This window comes from Diaporthe amygdali, assembly GCF_026229845.1.
Source record: "Diaporthe amygdali strain CAA958 chromosome Unknown NODE_55_length_279518_cov_64_759621, whole genome shotgun sequence".
NCBI classification, from domain to species: Eukaryota; Fungi; Ascomycota; class Sordariomycetes; order Diaporthales; family Diaporthaceae; genus Diaporthe; species Diaporthe amygdali.
Genome location: NW_026517075.1, coordinates 14,996 through 35,483, shown reverse-complemented (window position 1 = coordinate 35,483; position 20,488 = coordinate 14,996). Strand labels below are relative to the sequence as shown.

General features: G+C 49.0%; 7 protein-coding genes across 7 annotated transcripts; 3 read left to right on the top strand and 4 right to left on the bottom strand.

Annotated features, from left to right (window-relative positions):
• Positions 1-134: 134 nt before the first annotated feature.
• Positions 135-1,108, bottom strand: J7T55_010874 (uncharacterized protein; the record flags this gene model as incomplete). Its single annotated transcript, XM_053135434.1, has 2 exons — positions 135-778; positions 907-1,108. The coding sequence occupies 2 exons, from the start codon at positions 1,106-1,108 to the stop codon at positions 135-137; spliced, it is 846 nt and encodes a 281-aa protein (XP_052986834.1).
• A 2,304-nt stretch (positions 1,109-3,412) lies between these two features.
• J7T55_010873 (uncharacterized protein) lies at positions 3,413-4,927 on the bottom strand (the record flags this gene model as incomplete). Its single annotated transcript, XM_053135433.1, has 1 exon — positions 3,413-4,927. The coding sequence occupies one exon, from the start codon at positions 4,925-4,927 to the stop codon at positions 3,413-3,415; it is 1,515 nt and encodes a 504-aa protein (XP_052986833.1).
• Positions 4,928-6,596: 1,669 nt separating this feature from the next.
• Positions 6,597-7,466, top strand: J7T55_010872 (uncharacterized protein; the record flags this gene model as incomplete). Its single annotated transcript, XM_053135432.1, has 1 exon — positions 6,597-7,466. One exon carries the CDS (start codon positions 6,597-6,599, stop codon positions 7,464-7,466), a length of 870 nt encoding a protein of 289 aa, XP_052986832.1.
• A 627-nt stretch (positions 7,467-8,093) lies between these two features.
• J7T55_010871 (uncharacterized protein) lies at positions 8,094-9,778 on the top strand (the record flags this gene model as incomplete). Its single annotated transcript, XM_053135431.1, has 3 exons — positions 8,094-8,578; positions 8,677-8,693; positions 8,919-9,778. The coding sequence occupies 3 exons, from the start codon at positions 8,094-8,096 to the stop codon at positions 9,776-9,778; spliced, it is 1,362 nt and encodes a 453-aa protein (XP_052986831.1).
• Positions 9,779-11,422: 1,644 nt separating this feature from the next.
• J7T55_010870 (carbohydrate esterase family 8 protein) lies at positions 11,423-12,510 on the bottom strand (the record flags this gene model as incomplete). The annotated part of the gene is made up of 2 exons (XM_053135430.1): positions 11,423-11,928; positions 11,985-12,510. 2 exons carry the CDS (start codon positions 12,508-12,510, stop codon positions 11,423-11,425), a joined length of 1,032 nt encoding a protein of 343 aa, XP_052986830.1.
• Positions 12,511-15,431: 2,921 nt separating this feature from the next.
• J7T55_010869 (uncharacterized protein) lies at positions 15,432-15,936 on the bottom strand (the record flags this gene model as incomplete). Its single annotated transcript, XM_053135429.1, has 2 exons — positions 15,432-15,743; positions 15,892-15,936. 2 exons carry the CDS (start codon positions 15,934-15,936, stop codon positions 15,432-15,434), a joined length of 357 nt encoding a protein of 118 aa, XP_052986829.1.
• Positions 15,937-16,380: 444 nt separating this feature from the next.
• On the top strand, positions 16,381-18,718 carry J7T55_010868 (cytochrome P450 CYP2 subfamily; the record flags this gene model as incomplete). Its single annotated transcript, XM_053135428.1, has 4 exons — positions 16,381-16,674; positions 16,732-18,000; positions 18,345-18,481; positions 18,568-18,718. The coding sequence occupies 4 exons, from the start codon at positions 16,381-16,383 to the stop codon at positions 18,716-18,718; spliced, it is 1,851 nt and encodes a 616-aa protein (XP_052986828.1).
• Positions 18,719-20,488: the final 1,770 nt, after the last annotated feature.

Sequence of the window (20,488 nt, the reverse complement as noted above, 5' to 3'; positions counted from 1 at the left end):
AAATAATCAGAAACATCAATACGATGGGTATGAATCTATCATCTATAGTTTTGAGCGCCTCTTTCCAATAATCGTAACAGGAACAATTTATCTTAGAGCAGCTTTGTCACATGTCTGTGTCGAGTGTTTCAAAATTACACTTTCTCATCGTTGACCACCGTCTTCCCTTTCCAGCCCACCCACGACACGGCGATTGCCATTTTGATTGCCCCGCCGATCCACAAAGCAGCTGGCATACCAGCCTTCGACTTCTGCAGCCAAGCACCCAGGATACCACCTGCGACCATCAAGAGCACCGCCACAACCCGCCTGTTGCGCTTCACATTCTTGCCAACAGGCGCTATTATCAGCGGATCGGAGAACAAATCGCAATACAACGACGTCAATACGTTTGTCGGCACCTCGTTGAAACCCAAGACTCGACTAGTCACGATTTGTCCTCCGAACTGGAAAGCCAACAAGGCCACTGGAAGCAAGGTCATGCTCTCGGTCTCATAGCTTGCCAGCCTCTCGTGCGCCGCCGCGGTGCCCAGCGAGTGCATACTAAAAGCAGGAACCGCGCCGCTCTGTGAGACCGCCGCGGCAATGAGGATGAAGAGGGACTGGATGAGGAACGAGCATGCTAGGGTCGCCTTCCCCTTGGGCTGGACTCGACGCGACTGGCTGAAGAAGAAGCAACCTGCCCAGAAGGAGACGATGGAGACAAGAGCCCTTAGCCAAAGAGTTTCCGCGCCGTATGGGAGGTTTGCTGTGCCGAGGGCGAGGAAGATGGTGTTTCCTGGGCGACATGTTAGTTTGGTCAAGTTTGTGACACATTCGACAGTGGATCAGGGGTGAGATGTGACTTGCCTGTTTGCATGCTCACGAAGACGCTGCTGGCGTTGAAAGCTACGCTGTCGCATAGACCAGAAACGAAGCAGGTTATGAGCACTGGTATGTCCGAGTGCGATGGATTGATATCATCGCGTAGTCTGGTGGTGAGGCCGGCTTTCGGAGCGGCCTTCAATTCTTGCTGAGGCATCGCGGAGGAGTCAGATGAGACTCTCTCACTGAGCATCCCCGGCGTTCCGAGTTGCGATCCTTTCGAGGGTTGTTCCGTCGTCGCCATGGGACTAGCGGTTTGGCAGTGAATCTATTTCACCACCACGTTCAGGCCTTTATATGCCAGTTTGAATTTTAGGTGAATATGTCGCAAGTCTGCAACAGGTCTTGTCAGAAAAAGACTCTTTCAAAATTTACAGTCAGGGGCCAGGATCCACTTGGTTGCCCAGACCTAGACCGGATCCACCACGTTATCTCCCGTTGACGTCGGCGATGGGATCTGTTAGTCTTATCGGCCGATTTACCCGGATGTCGACCCGAATAATTTACATTATCATCGTAAAAACACCAAGAAAAGCTGCCAAAGATTCACTGTGGAAAATCGGATCAAGATATGACTCAATCCGAATTTTTGAGATCATCTGACAGCATATTTTTTGGACTTTTGAACAACGAGATCACCCGGAGACAACGAGCTCGCCACAGGAGTCAGCCCACCAAGAGCCTTGGGTGGACAGGGGAGCAATCACGTCATTGTGGCTTGGACTCCTTTGTTGTCAGAAGGAGGTCGATAGTCACGTCTTACGGTGAACTTGGCATGCTAACACGTCTTTCCTATTACGAAACTTGACGTTCTGGCTCTCTTTGCAGAACGCATTCGATAGCTACCTGTTGAGAAACGGGCCAGTGTGGTATTAAGCTACTCACTCCCCGTATACCTTGGGCTTGGTGATGCTTTAGGGAAGGGGGCTGTATGGCGATCTCTTACGGCTGCGGTGAAGTGCAGCACGGTCAGTCAACGTCGTTCGCGGCCACAAGTGGAGGGAGATCGCCGGGGCAGCGCTAGGAGGACCTATATTCTTTAGTGTGCAGCCAATTGCACACCGGCGCAATGCCGGTTTTCCGATGTTGGATGGCGCTCTTGAAGGTTGAGAGTTATCTGAATTGGGCCTTGGCAAATTCGGTTACCACAAATGAGCTTTTTGTCCACGTCGAAGCGGTGAGGAATCATTTGTCTCTTTCACATCAAAACATGCAGCCTTCCTGGCTCCAGGGTTATCCCTTCGTGCCGTCGATCGCTCATTGGCGTATTCCTGACGAGGTTGGGGTCAAGGTTGGAGATCTGAGGTACATTGGGGCGCCTCGTCTAAGTCGTGCGCTTGAAACATCTCAGCCTGGTCGGCGATTAAATCTTCATTAAATCTGTCATTCGAGGGGAGAAAACACAATGCACTGATTTTAATCAGCTAATTTGTGGAAAGGTTTGGCATACGGCAGGTCTTTCGATGAGTCAACAGGTGGCTGACTACTTCTCAGCACCTCCGCGGGTCTTTTATCGGCATAGTAGTTTCGCCCACATGGGCGGCGGTGGGAAATATTTGCGGTAAGCTGCTATGTTTCAAGTCATATCCTTGACTGAAGCATACGACCCAGAAAGGCGAGCTCTCCAGTATTTAGCGGCTTGATCTATGATTGCCGCTTCTGAGAAATGACCTAGATGTTACTACCAACGGGTGGCTAGCGCATGGGCATAAATTGAACTGGCAAACCCCATGCCATCTCTAACATATAGTGCAAGTATTAGAACAACGGTGCAGAAACAGACCTTGTAAATTCGCCTTATCGCACGATGGCTTTGCTGTGGACTTGAAGATAACTAGGACAAGTCATACAAGACCTTGTCAGAAGATTCTTGAATTCAGTGTCCACACGTTTCTGGTCCATTAGCTTAACCGCGGTGTAGAACTTGGGTAAGTCGCCTGGCCCAGTGGTTCCCGAGGTCAGGTCAATACATAGACATCGCGTACCAGACAACTTAGATTATATAGCGATACCATTGATGGCCTTTATCAGCAGTCACTTGAGTTTCAATATGTGGGCTTATGATTAGCAATGACAATGCATAGGAAACGAAAACAATCTGTAGTGCTGAAATTTTGTAATTGGCTTCGACAGGTTTACATCGAATTATACATCTTTAGTGCCGGTGTCGCATGCGGCATAATCCCAAGTCGGCATGCCTTTTTCTCTCTCCTTCGATATCTTCCCAACCTCAGAGAATATTTACTGATCTTAGTCAGTCTCAGCACCTCGCGTGCCCCCCCCCCCCAACAAAAACTATTCTGTACAGTATCATCGGATATCTTCGTTCGACACCTCTAAAAGCAGGTATGTGCTATCATGAAAAGGCTTCATCGACCTCGGTACTCAGCACACGCCATAGGAAGGGAAGGACATGGGTTGACTCAAGGCTAATAAGCCTTGCTGTTTTGTTGTACAGGGGCAATGGATCGATGATCCACCTGCTGAGTCCTAATTAGCAATCATTGAAATGCGTTTGGATGAGGACACCACTTACAAACTTTTGTCTTTATTTCTTTTTGGGAGAGTTTTTCTTGGGAGACACCTTTGGCGATGCTTGTTTGCGATGCTGGTTTAAAAGACGCTTCAACATACAGGAAGTTTCGTGACCTTCATTCCACAGCTCAGCCTCAGCTTCCACATCAAATCTCAAATCTTCTTCAACAGTACTGAACTGAGCACCGCAGTCTAGCATGAGATTGATCAATCGCCTCAATTTGGGGATCAACCGGCTCTTGGGTTCGGCGTGTGCCTCGCTCAGGAAGTGGCGCAATGCATATTCCAAAGGTACTGGATTGTCCCGGCTTCTGTCCCGGCTCGTGCGGTTAGGGTCAGCGCCTTTCTGAAGAAGGAGAATTGCGACGTCGAGGTTCAGTTGCTCGATGGTGCGGACACGTGGCTCGTCGAGGTCTAACGCGCAACAGAGGGGAGTCACGCGACGTACTCCATGTTGGAGGTGCTGGATCATGAACTCATTGACGTCGAAGCCAGAACCATCAATCAAAGCGCGAATGAAGTTGACTTGCTCTTTGTCTCGGTCGCCATGTGCTTGAGGCCTGATGTCCCATTGTGTACTGTAGCCAATGTCAACAGCAAGGTGGAGGAGTGAAGGCGTGGATCTTGAAGATCTGGCCAAGTTTGTCTTAGCCCCGGCTTTGAGTAAGTGCATTGCGGTCGAATAGTTTGCCAGATGGCAGGCTTGAAAGATAGGGGTACGTCCATGCTCGCTCTCATTGGCTTCCAAACGAGCGCCAGCTCCCAGCAGGATTTTGATGACAGACGCAGACTTCCAAGATTCAGAGGTGAAGTGCAGAACAGAATCGCCGTAAGGAGAAAGCTCCGAAACGTCAGCTCCTAGCTCTAGAGCACGTTGGACAAGTGTGTCCAGACCGCGAGCAGCAGCGCAGTGGAGCAGCGTTCTTGATGAAAACCAGGTTTGATCGAGATAAGACATCTCCAATGGAGCTCCATAATCCAGAAGAATGTTTGCGGTCGAAACATGCCCGTTGCAGACTGCATGGTGCAAAGGATACCACCGAGGGGTTGGGACGAGTTCGTCTAAGCCCAGATGGCAATTCTCGACGCAGGGACATACATCAAATGACGGCACGTCCATTCTAGCCCCGTGTTGAAGCAACAAGAGCACCATTTCGTCGAAACCTTGAAGTGCCGCATAGTGGAGAGGCGCTCCATATGCGTCAGGACCGTCGTACTCGTCCTCACTTTCATAGTGATAGTACTCATCCAGCTTCTCTTTCGACTCGCCATGGCCGGGGCCGAGAGTATTGGGGCTCGCACCCATTGTAAGGGCCCGTCGAATCTGCTTGATCTGGCCGTGCCTTGCTGCCCACACAAGCACAGACGACCTCTCATGATTGATGTTGTAGATAAATGCGGCGCGTGTCGCCTCAAAAGTGAAGCCGCTCGCGGCAACTGCAGCGGAGGCTAGGTCGCGTGAGGGCAAGCCATTTTCTGTGAAGATCTTGGCAAGTAACTCGGCTGACAAGTCAGTGATCTTTGCCATCTTGAATTTTGTCGATGGACAATCCTGTGGGTGGAGAGGACGTGCTTCTTGAAAAGACGGAGTTTTGGACATCTGGAGAGATGGTGATGCCAATCAGCTAACCAGGTTAAGGCCAATTCTGCCTTGATTTGGATCTCGAAGGACAAAGTTCAATCGCAAGTCAGCATGCAGAAAGGGTGACTTTGTAATGTAATTCTGTGTTGTCAGTGAGAAGCGTCAAAGACCAATCGAAGAACGGCCATTGGTGATCACATCTACAACGAACACAAGAGCGAGAAGATGGTGGGCGGAGGTGTCAATTGTGATATGCTCGTGTGTAGTCGAGGAAAAGGTTTAGTCTGCCGTAGACGGCTGACAGGGTGAGGGAAAAGTTGGTTGAGGCAGATTGATCACACTTGAGGTGAGTTGCATGCGTCCACAATAGCCATCCACGTTGGGACACAGCTGTGAATTCTTATCGTATTTCATGGTGTGTCCGGGGAACGGAAATTTGAGATTCGACTTTTCAAGATGAACGATGGCATTCGCCGCGGCTCGCGGGCTTGGAGCCGTTGCCAAAGTTGAAAATGTTGTGCGAGCAGGACGATTCACATTTCTGCAAGTTTTCCTCAAGTTTTAAAGTCTGACTAGAGTCTATTTTGCAAAAATGCCATTTACTGAATCAAGCGATCAAACTTTGGAAGCAGGTGCCAGGCCTTTGTGGGTTGGAAAACAGGTTTTCCGAGGGAATGGTATCCACATTGTTCTCTATGGAAGGAAAAAAGAAGTTGGAAATTTGCTGGAGTCGATTTCTCTGAAAGCTTTTGGTTCCGTCGCACCCCAAATTTTTTTTGCAATCCAAACCCAAGAAAGTGTCCTAGTGGCCTGTGTGAAGCACCTGTCTAGTGAACGACGTCAATCTTTTAACTGTCTGTAGTACTAAAGGTTGTGGAAAGACCCAGCTGGAGTATCAGACGGTCGAAAGCACCAGATCTCGATACAGACAAGCCTCGCTATTAGGTAATTATGATTCCTCCTAATCCCATTTTTCATTTGCACCTTCTCGATGCATAAACCTTGTGCTCTGCGAACCAAACGCATAGTAGTGTTGGTGTTTCACCAAGGAGCTGTCCGACAATCACTGAGGTCCTGATCCCGGCCGGCGCTAAGCATAAAGGCGAGGTCTTGTCATCAGATACGTGTGTTGAGAGCCACGAATGCACGTGTTGGTTGTTGTTTTGGCATTAAAATGATGTTGGCAGATCAGGAGCTGTAGGAGTCCGGGTTATTTTGCATGAGCGTCGGATAATTTTCCGGCTTGTTAAGCGCTCGCGGGTGCACATTCAAATCACATCAACTCCTGTAGCCGCCAGAAAGCAGATGGATGGGGCCATTCAGCCACGCGAGACCCGGCGCTTAACCTCGATGCTCATAGAATGGTCGCCATGTATGCTCTCATCTCTATTAATATCTCGATTAACAATGTCAGTCGCTTGTGATCCTTATCTTGTTGTTCATCTTTCATCGAACTTCTGAAGTCCTCAAGAACGAGTACGAGCACGCATTATTACCGAGATCCACGTGCGCATGATCAAGCGCATGTATGTGCATTGGAAGACGAATTCCGCAAAATTGCACCAGACACCTAACCTGATAACTGGGCATATTGACTGGAATCTTTTCTCCGAAAATGTTCTTCAAGCGCAGCAAGCAAGATTTTCACGTCGAAAAGGAAGCGGCATGCCATCATGCAATTAGCATCAAAGATGGCATGGAGATTTCGGGGTTCAAGACACATGGCTCGCAGCCGATTACGTACATTCGCGACAAGACTCAAACTCAAGAGGTCGATGAAGACTACAATCTGTCGCCCACTTCACCACCCAGCCATGGGCCCATGAGACGAAATCTTTGTCAAGAAGCCATCAAGCCCGTTGATGACCTCATCCTGAATCTTAACTACAAAGATACCGTAATCGAGGTTCCTACAGGCGGTTCTTGCGTCCAATCTCCTCCCGTTGCTCCACTTAGGAACCTTGCAACGAAAAAGAAGAAGATTGAGAACGGGGTCAACGAGCTTATGGATGACAAGACATGGGGTCTCAACTATAAGGAAAACGGGTCGAAGCGTTCTCCGGGCAGCAACTCCTGCGCCGAGTCGCCTTCCTTCCCCCAACCCACCAAGCTCGCAAGAAAGAAAGAAGAGGTTGAGAATAGGGTCAACGGGAGTATGAACGACAGGATAAGGGGCCTCAATTATAAGGAAGCCGGGCTGGAGTCTTCTCCGGGAGGCTTCTGTGCCCAGTCGCCTGCCCATCCTCAGCCTACAAAGCTCCAAAAGCAAAAACGGGACGTTGAGAGGATGATCAACGACCCACTTGATGACCACATCTGGAATCTCAATCATGAAAAAGTTCCGATGAAGCTCCCTACGGACGGATCCTGTCCCCTATCACCTCCCCTTCCTCAACCTTCAAAGCTCGCGACGAAGAAAGAGCAGGCTGGGAAAATGATGAACAAACCTTTTGACGATTTGGCGTGGAGGCTGAAGTACAAGTAGATTGAAGTTGAGAAATCCTAGACCGTTGCTTTAACCATTCGTCTCCACCATGGCACGCGGACTGGGCGACGAGCAAGCAGAACGCGCACCGGCGGAAAGGCGGACAAGTTTGTGCGTTCGGTTGAGAGTCTCGAGAACGAATAGGTCTTGCTGGAGGAAAATGAATACAAAAAAAACAGCTTGTATTTTGGTTGAGAACTCTGTTACTTGCGAGTTGTCGTTTGATGATGGTAGTCGCTATTGCTTGAGGTACGCTTCCCATACATCTCGATTTTCGCGACGAAGCCCATGGCTTTATCTCTGCAGGGTAGTATTCATGTGTGACAAAAATCACCAACTCCAAGGCACCAGCCCCAAGTATTTTCCGTGCCACTAACCTGCAGGATTAGCACTGGCACAAGCGCCTATCAAGTCTTTTTGACGCGATGATCTGGTACCCACCAGGACCAGGCTAGTGGAGGTCCTTGTCGCAGGATGCAATAACCCGCTTCCCCGCCGTGATCTTCTGCCAAGCGGACCCTTTTGAATTGATTTCTATGCCGTGCCACCAGAACTATTCCTTTTCTCAACATCGCGTACTCTTGGGCTCGAAACTTTTATCCTGAAACATTGAAAATTGCGAGGACAATGCCTCCTCTTGCAGAGCCAGCTCAGATCCCATCCCATGTTGACGAGGTGTCCAAGTATTCTGAATTCTCGCACGTACAGAAGAGGTATATCATCGGTTTGGCCGCCTTTGCAGGCTGGTTCTCATCTGTCAGCAGCTTCATATATTTTCCAGCTATACCGGCGATAGCTCATGATCTTGATCAGAGCATCGAAAGGATTAATCTCACCGTCACATCTTACCTCATTGTATCGGGGATTTTTCCGTCTATCACAGGGAATGCCGCGGACCGCTTTGGGAGACGACCGGTATTTCTCGTTGCTTTGACAATTTACTTGCTAGCAAACATTGGGCTGGCTCTGCAATCTGATTTTGGGCTCCTGTTCTTCTTGCGTATGGTACAAAGCGCAGGGATCTCCGGTACTTTCTCCGTGACGTACGGTGTCTTGAGCGACTTGTTCACACCGGCGGAAAGAGGTGGCTATGCAGGAGTCATATCCTTTTTGTATGTTATCTCCTACTAATTGGCCATTATTCTCATATATATAGCCTAGGCTTTGTCATGGGACAAAAGAAGAGAATACCAACTAATTATGTTGTTAGTCTGAACACACCACCCAGTATCGGGCCCCTTCTGAGTGGTTTATTGCTGTTGCGGTGGTCATGGCGCTCTATTTTCTGGTTTCTGTCAGCCGCTACACCTTGTTGTCTCATTCCAATTGCGATTTTCCTGCCAGAGACTAATCGAAGCATTGTTGGGAACGGAATTGTACGCGCTCATGGCATCAATCGACCTTTTTTATTTTGCCTTGTCCCAGCTGTGGCTACTGAGCCTGCAATCACAGCCCCGGACAAGAAGATGCAGACGAAAGGATCGGTAAACCCGTTAGCTTCCATCAAGCTTCTTCGGTCTCCTGGCACCGCTTTCATGATGGCATCATATGGCGTAGGGTATGCGACATATTCCTGTTTACAAGCGTCGCTATCGTCTTTGTTCCTCGACATCTACAAAATCTCTGGCTTAGCTAGCGGGCTCATATACATTCCATTTGGAGTCGCATGTGCCCTGTCGGCCTTCGCCACTGGTAGACTACTCGATAGGAACTTCAGAAAGACGGCTGCTGAGATAGGTCTTCCTATCACTCGAAACAAAGCTGACAACCTCTCGATGTTTCCGATCGAGAAAGCAAGACTTCGGACGGTAATACCACTCGTCTCTATGAGTGCATGCCTGATCATCGCTTATGGTTGGCAACTGCAGGCCCAAGTGTCCATGGTCGGTCCACTCGTCACACAATTCTTCATTGGGCTCACTCTTCAAACTATGTTTACCGCGTTGAGCACCCTTCTCGTTGATGTGAACCAGGAGTACCCATCAACTGCGCAAGCTGGCTGCAATCTCATACGCTGCGAGATGGCCGCTGGCTATCTTGCAGCGCTCGATCCTCTGCTACGAGCCATCAACCCTGGCTGGACCTTTCTTCTCTTCGCCTTGATTGTGCTGATGTCGTCGATCATGCTATTTATCCTAAAATGGAAGGGCCTGCAGTGGAGACAACAAAACTTGGGTGCAAATCTCGGAGATTATCCAGATAGAGGTGCGGTGACTGCAGAAGATGGACTGGGGTTGGAAAGTCTCGGAGACGAGAGCAACCCAAGCGGCACACAAGAGGAAGAGGCGCGTATAACAAGAGAAAAAGGCTAGAAATAAAAGTCATCTGGTCATTCGCTGACACGAAATAATTGGGGAATTTAATGTATTCAGTTTATGCTGTTTCCACTCTCACACCTTGGCACTGGAACTCGGTAATGTGGCATCGACTTTTCGCAAGCTTTTGTCCAGTTTCGTTTCCATGAGGGTTGTGCGGCTGTTTCCAAACGGAATGAAGAGAGATTCGAAAGGCGCCAGTCAATCAGGTCAGAATCTAATCCGATTTTCGCGCTTCTTTAGTTCCTCCCTCCCACCTTGTGGGCCCATGTACGGTAACAGTTTCGCAGCGTTTTTCATGAAATTGCGAATTGTCAAGCAATTGTGTTCAAGTCGCCAGAATTCTCCATCAACTCAATCGATTATGAGAGACCAATCTTGGTTCTTATTATCTTGATTGCGATTGAACTCAATCAAAAAGCAATCATCAATATTGATAGTTCCGAAATGTACAATTGTTTCGGACTAGTCGCACTCATGGCTGCAGGTAACGTCATCTCCTTAGCAGTCACCACCGATCGAGCCGTCAATACACCTCTGATGAAGGTAGATTCTGTTGGAGACAGCACCATTCGGCATCCCACCCAATCTCGATTTTCTTCGCAATGCGAGAAGGCGGCCTTCCTTGATCCGTGCCTTGATCCAGTTCTCTCCACGACATTTCTAGACAAATGCTACATAAAGATGGAGTGAAGGAAACTCTCGTCGATGATCATGTCTACCGGCTTAGAATCCAAGCTCAGCGTGTTTATGTTGCTGACACCCTTTGGCATGAGCATGTGGTTCCGGGACCATGGCCGAACGTCTTTTTATGTTGCTAGTCCCCAACAAATTAAATGATGTCACGTACGTTGCCACCGCATGGAAGGCTGCCTTGGTATTGATGGGGAACGCGTCCATGCTGAGATTTTCGACTGGCCAGCCGTCCCTGCAAATACCAATACTTCAGAAGCTGTCTTGGCTTCCTCTGCGCCAGTGAATGGACCCGTGGATGAAATTCCGGCATCTATAAATGCTTGATAGTGGGACCGGTTGTTGAAGTATACTGGCGCAAACGTCTGTCCTACATCGCCCAAATACTTCGCAAACAGCAACTCGGCCTCGCCCGACCCGGCTGGTCCTCCCCCACAGCCCGGGGAATCTGACCCATGCCGTCATACACACCCAATTTGATGTTGGGGGACGCAATCATGTCGAAATTGAGATAGAGAACCTTTTTCGTTGAACGTGTCCTGAATCATTGCGGGTACTTGTCAAGGAAATAGCCTTAATCATTCAAGGTAGATCCATGGTATGGGATCACTTACGAGAAACATCGTGGCGAATGTGTCTATTTTCTTTTTTGTATTCTCCGCTTCTGACGTTCTGAAAGCGCAATCCCGCCCTTCAAAAAGGTTGAAGTGAGTTTGTAATTGGTCGGTAAGAGGATGGATTTCGCTTTTCATGAGCTATATCAGAACAAACATTCAGTCATGATGCCAAGGCACTCGGTATATCAGGCGTCCAAGGCGAGTTCTGTCCGTCAACATATGAAGAGCGAAGAGAATCATACCCACTAAAGCCATGGTCGCACAGCAACAATACACACGATCATACCACAGCAGTTATCTAGCTGAAGTGACAGCTTAAATTATGGAGCATCTACAAGTAACTTGCATCAACCCAGCCTTCCTCCTCATATCCTTCACCAAGGATGTCGGTGATCTTGATGGCCTCCTCCAAAACGCCACTGTAGGCGACACGCTGGGATAAATCGGCACCCAGGCCAGTGTTTTGGAACTCCTTGAAATATACGTGTTCGGTGACATTGTCCCCATTCCAGTCTGTCCAACCGGAAGGGTTGACGGCGTCGCTCAGGTCGCTGTTCTGCCAGACGACGCGGGCGTATGGGCGCCAGGGACGACCTAGGTATGTTGAGCCCTTTCCAGCCGTTCCTGTGACTTTGGTATTGTTAAACACATAGATAGCAGAGCTGTTGTCCGACTCGCGTCCACTGGCAGTGATGTATCCAGGTCCGATGGACTCGATATCGCAGCCCTCGAACCATGACTGAGCGTAGCGGCCAAATATGAAGTCAATGGCGCCGTTAATGTAGCAGCTGGCGAATAGCTCACGACCCTTGTCACTAAGAATCGTGTCCTGGTAGCCTGAATTGTGTGTCAATATTTGATTTGGAATTGAAGTGCGGTTTGGGATTCCTCACCAGTGAAGTTGACTCCATAGAAGCCAACGTTGGTCGCGTTGACGTTCACAGCCAAGGCCTGGCCGACGTTGCCCGCGGTATTGGCAATATTCAAGTTGTAAACCCTGACATTGTCCGACTTCAATCGAACAGTGCTTGTAAGGTCGTTACGCGTCTCTCCTGTGACTTCAGGGGGAATATCCTTCTGTGCGACCCCGGCGGTAATGGTCACCTCGTTGTCCGCGTATGAGCTTGCATCGCAAGTGTAGCCCTGAAAAACTAGCGGTCCCTGCACAGGGGAAACAAGCACTTGTTCGTGATAGGTGCCCGGCAGAATGAAAATGATCTGCTCTGCTGTCTGATTCCTCAATGCAGCGACTCCTGCGCCGACGGTCTTGTAGCTGCCGGTGTAGCTGCCACTGGCATCCACCACGACTGCGCCAGTCGGTGGGTGGACTCGGGCGTCGGGCCCGTCACAACCGGGAGTAGCGAGGGCTGCGGGCACCAGAGCCGCAAGGCCCGCAAGAGCAAGACCGGGGGTAAACATGCTGATTCAATGAGTGGCAGAAGGCATGGCCGTTCCGAATCAAATGAAGTGATACATTAGCTGTTGTTATATTCTGAAAGCACAACCATCCTCGGAACACGGCATAGACGCTATGCTGTTAACTATTAGCGTCCGAAGGTGTCGTGGGGGTCTCAATCTGCCAAGCATGTAGTCAAGGTTAGGTTTGACTCGAGTATCCACAAATGGAAGCCTCAGGGGCAAGTTGAAAGCGGAGGTTGCATTGAAGGCGGCCGGCCCGAAGGCTCACCGTAAGTGGCAAATGCTTGAAATTAAAGTAGATAATTTCAAATGGGTGAACCGGAAGCTTGGCTGGTGCCACCAACGTCAATTGCCTTACGGTGATAGATGGAATATCAAAACTTAAAATTTGAGTAGCGGAGCGGACGGCCTGAAACCTCAAGTACGTGGCTATCATCTGTCAGGGTGACTAGTCACAAGAGCTAGCCGTAATTACAGTATGTCTTCCTGCAGTGGCTTCATCCTTAGCCCTGGTCCAATGCACTCGGCTCAGTTTCTTCCTTCAGGGACTTTTCCGCTCTGTGCCCGCTAGGCGAATGCAGAGGATATGTCGCAAGTCTTGGCACCGCCAGATGAACTGTTGGGTGTCATGAGCACCTTAGGCGATCATGACCAACTTCTTCGCATCTCTGTTTTCTTGAAACAGAAAGCACTTGCGTAGATGGAAATTTCCTTGCATCTTGAATTTGCTACCTCTCCATCAATAAGACAGACAAAACTGAGATGTGCATTTGCGTAGGTTTATAGCCACATGATATCCTAAGTATTTGCTTCGCTGGCCATTCTCTCCTATCCTGACATGTGTAAGGACTTGCCGTATTGTTACACATCCATTTTTATGTTTGAGTGGCCGTCGCGCGCTCTTGAATGATCGTCTTGGTCAAAATCTTGTTGCGTAGTCTTTGGGCATTGGGGTTCATATGTATGACGGGTGTGTATTGTGACCCATGTTTGACCAAGATTCCACACCAAGAAGGTCCAAATGACGTATCAAGATGTTGAGAAATGTTAGGTCTCTTGCTACGAAGTAGTAATGATCTAGAAAAGTGGTCCCGCAAGGATTGTTCGTTCGTTCAGACGTTTCCGGTAATCGCGAAATATGGGATCAGTACTGCTGTCATGTCGAGTTGCACTTGAGACCTGTTCTCAGTTGAAAGAAGAACTATCGTTTGGCGGTGAAAGCGATCACAGATTCGAATTAATATCATTAATCCTTGAAATCACCGGCGGACGTGAACCCCATTTTCAAGGTTTGGCTATTTGAAACTTGTCATATCCTCCGAGTCGCATATAGCCTGACTAGGAACGAGAATACTTTGTCAAGAATAGCTCACTCATGAGTCAAGCTCAGGTGTGAGAGACGGAGATCATCTGACAAGGCTTTCTTACGTATTGACCACGAGTAAGTGAAGAAGTAGGACGACCTTGGAAGCTAAGGTCTCTACAGCATATAGCACGCAATGCATCCTTCGAACCAAATTTTTCTGTTTTGTGGGAAACGAACGAGTTTCTTCCTTTGAAATAAAGGGAAAAACCACAGTCGAGCATTTGCTTGGAATGAGGTCATTCGACGATGCAGATGGAGTTAAAGTTGTATGTTTTGAATGAATGCTGGCTTTGTTCTAGCTGATGCATGACCAAGTCACAATGTACCATTTCCACGCATCTTCTGTCGTATTTGCTTCTTCAACTTTTGCAGTGGTCTCTGGCATTTTGGTCTTCACTCTCTTCCACTTCATGAAGACCGACCCAATACAGCCCAAGCATGCGGTGATCAGCCTGACTTGGAACGTCTGCCTGAGAGCGTGGTTGTATGCGCGCCTAACTTCGCTGAGATATTCCATGAAACGACTGTGTGCCACGCTGTCGGACCAGCCTGAATGGTATGCTCGACAGTGATAGCTGGCAGGTTCAGCGCTGCTATGTAACGAACCAGTCTATCGTTGAGTATATTGTTCCCTACACTTACAAACTCCGACCCGCCAAGACTTTGAAAGAATAAGGTGTGGCAATGCCAGTCGCAATATCTTTGAAAGGCAGAAACCCGCATCCACTGCCAAAACCATAGGGCATCTTCTAAGCTCCTCACTAGGCGATACCTGTGTCTGATGCAAGCGTAATCGGTAGGCTGACGCAACGGATAAGGTGACCACTGAGAATGAAATAAAGGGGATTAGTGTCCGGTTTTGCTTACTAGGATGCTTGCTATAATATTAGCAAGCACCTGGGTAACGACTGGAGAGATGGTGTCGATCCCTGACTGCAAGTCTGACGCGCCTTTCACTACTTGCAAGTGAACAGGAAGGAAATAGACAAAGATGAAAAATGAACCTGCAAGACACAGAATGTAGATACAAGAGGATCAGAGGGTACGTTGGCTGGCAATTCGAGAGGATACTACATGGACAACTCTTATTACGCTAGTAGGCTACTAAATTGACGAGAAAAAGGACCTTAGAGGCGTGACTGACAGGTTGCATTTGCGGAGGCAAATTTGGATACCGACAAAGACGATGAGCGTTAGCCGAGAGATGACGAAATGAGCCATTATTCGGCCGCTTCGCCCGTAGTATGTAGCGACGCCTCAGTATGAATGGTTAGCTGGAGAAAATACCTAGGCGGGTGTCAAAATCCATTTTGAGGGCTACAAGCAAACGAGTAATATTTGCTACGAACGTTATGAATCCAAGAGGATGTAGACCCCACAGTGTGACCATGATGCCCTCGTTCTTCAGAGGGTTGTCTTTTCACTCTTTTGATAGAACCTGTAAGGCAACAATAATTACCAAGCAGTCACAGCTTTGGCATCAAGCGAAGTTGATTACTGTAGACTTTCCCGAAGGAAGGCCGGAACGCGCATTCTCTGAGCAGGTAAGCTGTGGTCAATTGGCTTCGCCTTTCTGAGTACTTTCGAGAAATGATGGCAGCTGGCCAAATCCGTTCCAGCCAACATAATGTGGGTCGAAACATTTGTCTGGGATTCCGGGAATGGCGGTCGAGACGATCATACTATCTAAGGCGACACACAAGACGGCGATCAGGAGCGCGAATATCGTAAGGCTGACTTCGAAGGCAGGTGGATACGAGAAATCTTGAGAAGTCTCTGGCCGCGTAATTCGGCGACCTCGGCCGCCATTGTCATTTGAATCATTTGAGGGTGAGCGGCTCGATGAGTGAGCCTTTTGGATATGGATCTAAGGTGCCTTCTGTGACATGTTGACTACGGCTTCTATGGTATGACGTGAGAAACTTTTATTATCTTACGCAAAATGAGTCTTTTTCCAAGTAAGAAGAGGCTGCTGGTCAATGAAGACCGAGATGAAATGCGAAGAAAAGGCTAACAAAGATCATGGTAGGCGTCAGCCGCTTGAGTCGCTGTGTACTCATTGCTGGGTCGGTGCCCGAAAGCGAGCACACCACTCCGCTCCGCCAACCAGAGATTCTGCTGTGGTACGGTGATTAATCCATTATAATGTGCTCGAAGTGGATATTGGACTACGGTTGCACAATGCATGCAGCAAAACCCGGAGGTAACACATAAGCATCAAATCAAGAACGCCACGCAAGCTTGTCTGGGCTTCTCGACTCACGTCGGCTGACTGCAGATACAGTAATATGTGCCCAGACAGCGAGCATGTGACGTCAATGGGGATTCCCGACGCTACCTTTGCGATGTATAGTCTCAATTTATATGTTTACTCCGTCCGAGAGCATTGCGCCATATATACCACCCACGAAGGGGACGAATACACTTGGCTGAAGTTTCGATGATAGCGTGGTACTCTGTCGCAACTGAGCACTCTCATTTTCCAATTAATCAACAAAATCGACATGGCTATTCAAGCGCTTGCTGAACATTTGGCCTCCAGGGTCCCAGTCTTGGCCATTCTCATGACCGCAGTCATTGCGCTCGGAATATGGATTCGTCGGGATCGTCGGCTAGACGAAATGCCAGGACCAAAAGGGTGGCCTCTTTTTGGTATTGGACTTGGGCTGCCAAAGCAAAGTGCCTTCATGCACAAGTGGGCCCTTCAATATGGCGAAGTGTTCAAGCTTCGGGTGGGCTGGTATAACTGGGTCGTTCTAAATAGCCCAGAGGCTATGAAAGAGATCATGGACAAGCAGGTGAGCCTAATACCTGCTGCCATGTTTTGAAGGCATGGCCAAGCTCACAAGATCTAGTCAATTCATACGTCTTCCAAGACTCCTGCACCGTTGGGTCATGATGTTGTTACCGGAGGCTTGCGCCAATTCACCATGCCGTATGGTCCCAGATGGCGCGCCTATCGCCAAGTGTCGCATCGAGTGCTCTCTACGCCAATGACTGCTTCGTTCATTCCAGTCCAGGAATTTGAAGCAAAACAGCTTCTTTACGATATCGCCTCGGACAACCAAAATCAGCGAGACTTCTACTGGCATGTGCGCCGATTTTCCTTCAGCATTCACATGACTGCTACATACGGCCGTCGCGTGAATAGCTGGCAGCATGAAGATGTCCGCCAAGCCAACAAGAATTCGAAAATCTTAGGCCAGGTATCCAAGCCAGGTGCTTTCTTAGTGGATGAGTTGCCTTTCTTGGCGAACCTGCCTGCGTCCCTGCAGCCTGGTCGAGCAAGGGCTGAGAGCTATGTGAAGCCGATACTTGATGCAAGACTGCGGCTATGGGGACGACTGAAAAAGGAATTGGAGGCCGGTTGTGCACCCAACTGTGTGGGCCGCGAGTTGCTTGAGAACGAAGCCATTTTCAAGAGCCAGGGTCTCAACGAGGTTGATGCTGCATGGAATATCAGCGGGCTGGCAGAGGCCGGGTCTGAGACATCTTTTGTCACTTTCAATAACCTCATCCTTCACCTCGCATCATCTCCGGAAGCACAGAAGCGAGCATACGAGGAGTTGATGCGTGTTATCGGGCCAGATCGAACGCCTGTTTTCGAGGATGTGCAAAACTTGCCTTACATCCGCGCATGTGTTAAAGAAATGCTTCGACTACGTCCTGTTCCGACCTGGGGCATCAAGCACTTTGCAGATGAAGACGTAAAGTACAAGGGCTACGTCATACCAAAGGGAACGATCCTTCTAGCCAACACGTCTTTTCTGGGCCAGGACCCTCAACGTTACGATGAGCCCTTCGAATTTCGACCAGAGCGCTTTTTGAACTACCCTAAGTATAGCGCAGAGTATGCTGCTGGTGACCCATACAAACGGGATCATTTCGCCTTTGGGATTGGAAGAAGGATATGTCCTGGGGCGAAGCTTGGCGAAAACACGCTGAATATCGGGTTGATGAACCTTTTGTGGGCGTTTGAGGTGCGGCCGCCTTTGATGGACAACGGTATGGAAGCCGAATCCATGAATATGGATTTTGACACTGCCTTCGAACCTACGGCCTTTCAAGCCCCAAAGCCTTTCGCCGCGAGGTTTTTGCCTCGTAGCGAACAAGCCTTGCGTATGGTGCGGGAGCAATGGGAGAGAGGGTTGAAGGAAGGTTACATGCTTGGTAAAAATCATGTTAGCGCCACTGGTGTAGATCACTGAACTGTGTCAAGGAACAACGGTTTTGCTCGTATTTTTTTTATTGATGACTGGGTCTTTTGAGGTTCCATCCAAAGACCTCGCTCAACTGCGTACCAGTCTTCCAAAAAATAGAAATCGTTCATTTCCGCACAAAAAAGGTTGTGTTTCTTTGCCTGCTGTGAATTATGTGATGCATTTGTGAATCAAAGAGAGAAGAAGTGATGTGGTAGCCATCCAGAAAAGGACAACCCGCTTCAGTTCCATCTGAGGTTTCTGTACAGGCCGATACGGCTGTGAGAGGAAGACACATGTCAGCCACAATAAGAGAAGCCAACAAGGTACGTGAAGATGCGGGCTACGGATACAACTCGAGAATACGGGTCTATTGCATTCGGAATGGGAAACCACCGGGAGAGGCGTGGAGCCGTTTCTACACAACAGAGCCGCCACCAAGTGGGGTTGCACGGACATCGAGGCCAGTGACTCTTGATAACACCAACACAGTTTTGCACTCAACGTCGGAGCGTCCGAATTTTACAGATGCTGTGATTTCCTCAACCCCAAGACTCTTCGAGTCGAAAGGCCATTGAGTACAGTTATCTCAAGAGCCGAACTGCTTGTCGGCAATACCGTGTTTACGAGTTCCCGAGCCTGAGCACACCAACTTTGACAGACCAAGAACTAATATCATGGTGATACAGCCGATCAATAAGCTTTCGGGCTTTGTAGTAAGGGAATATCTTGACGAGGCTGAAAGCTCCCAATTAGGCGTGGCGGTATGACGTGGATGTTGTGCGTCACTACACCGTTTCATGCATTTGTATCACCCCAAAAAGCAGCATTTGACTGCTTATACCTAGCTTAGAATGGTGATAGGTCAGTTGATGTGTGTCAGCGAATTAGTTCTTGGCCGCAAAGTCGGGTTTCGTTCGTGGTCCACGGCTTCGGTATATCACGCTCGGCTTTTGATCTGACTGCAGCTAGTCGGACAATACTTTGCCGCTGCGCAAAGGGAATGCATCATGGGCCCGAGACAGGTTCTTTCTTTTCGGCTAGTTTCATCATTGGTTCTTAAATCGAGAATCAGTCACGGGAATGTCCGGAGATGCTCCTGCGGACAATATTCCAGATGCACCAAGAGAGATCGTACACTCAAATACGAAGGCGCGTGTTGTCACATGGCGCTGCTTTTTGAAAATGAGTTTTATTTGGGAGACCTACTCTGTTCTTCGCCAACTAAAGCATAGCCGTGGTCTCCGTTGCACTCTCGACAAGAGAATGTCGAGGGGGGCGAGGCAATGGACCGTAGTACAGTATCTCGAAGCGCCGGCCTGTCTGCCAATCTCGCAGCAGGCATTCTCAAAAAGTACACTACAGGTGTTCCATGAGTCAGTTTGAGCGCAACAAAAGAAAACTAGAGCTTGTGTGATTAGAACAGAATCCACTAGTATGGAAGTCTTCATCATGGTGTGCACCGCCCCTCAACAGATCATGGCATGCATAATGGCCTTCTGTGTCCATCAACCTAAAGGACGCAGCACGTATCTTGGTACTTCAATTGTATGTAAAATCCTCACCACCCGGTAGCTCGCGGAAAGCACTAGGCAGCGGATGCCCCATCGTTGACCACTGATGTTCTGATCAATCGGACGCGGAAATGCGTGGCGTTTTGGAGCGACTTGAGACTTCTCCAATGGAAAGATTCTTTGAAATCCAAGAATCGCTTCGGGGATGCCCTCGAAAAGCAAGTTTGTGTCTAGTCTCTTCGAATCGTATCACTGACTCACATTCGTCACCATGGCGGGGAGGGTGACCAAATTTTTCTTGGCCGCCGCGTTCACTCAGCTCAGCCACGAGCAGCACCATTGAGCGTCCCTAGAAGGCTGGGGTGGAACCTGAATGGACCCTTGAAACTCGGCGCTTCTTTCGTGTTGGTGTTCAACGGAGGCTGACAAGAAGGCGTGAGTATCTCATCTCCCATCCGTAACCTAGCAGGTATTGAGCGTGCTTTGGACGCCTTGTTCAATCACGGTATAGAGCCCTTCGGCTTTCAGGCGCATTATCTCGGGGATCGCTGCATGCAGTCAGCTTCGTTAGGGAACGTCGGGCGCTCATGGTCTGATATTCATGCTCTTAGCTATTTCAGTATTTTTCACTCAAGAACGGCTTTCCTTGTTAACCCAAGAATACAGTCAGACAGAGATCACGATGTTGGAGTATCTTGGAGGATTTTACCCACCCTGAGTCGGAAGCAGCAGCGATGTTCACTCGTCTGTAGTATATAGGGATCTGCTTGCCTTGCCAATTGCAGTGAATATTGCTGTCAGGCCTTTGCATGAGACAGCGTCACTAACCGCCATCTCGTTCACAACTATATTCTGGATCCATCCAAAAACCAGCGAAGTGTCTCTGGAACTTGTTCACT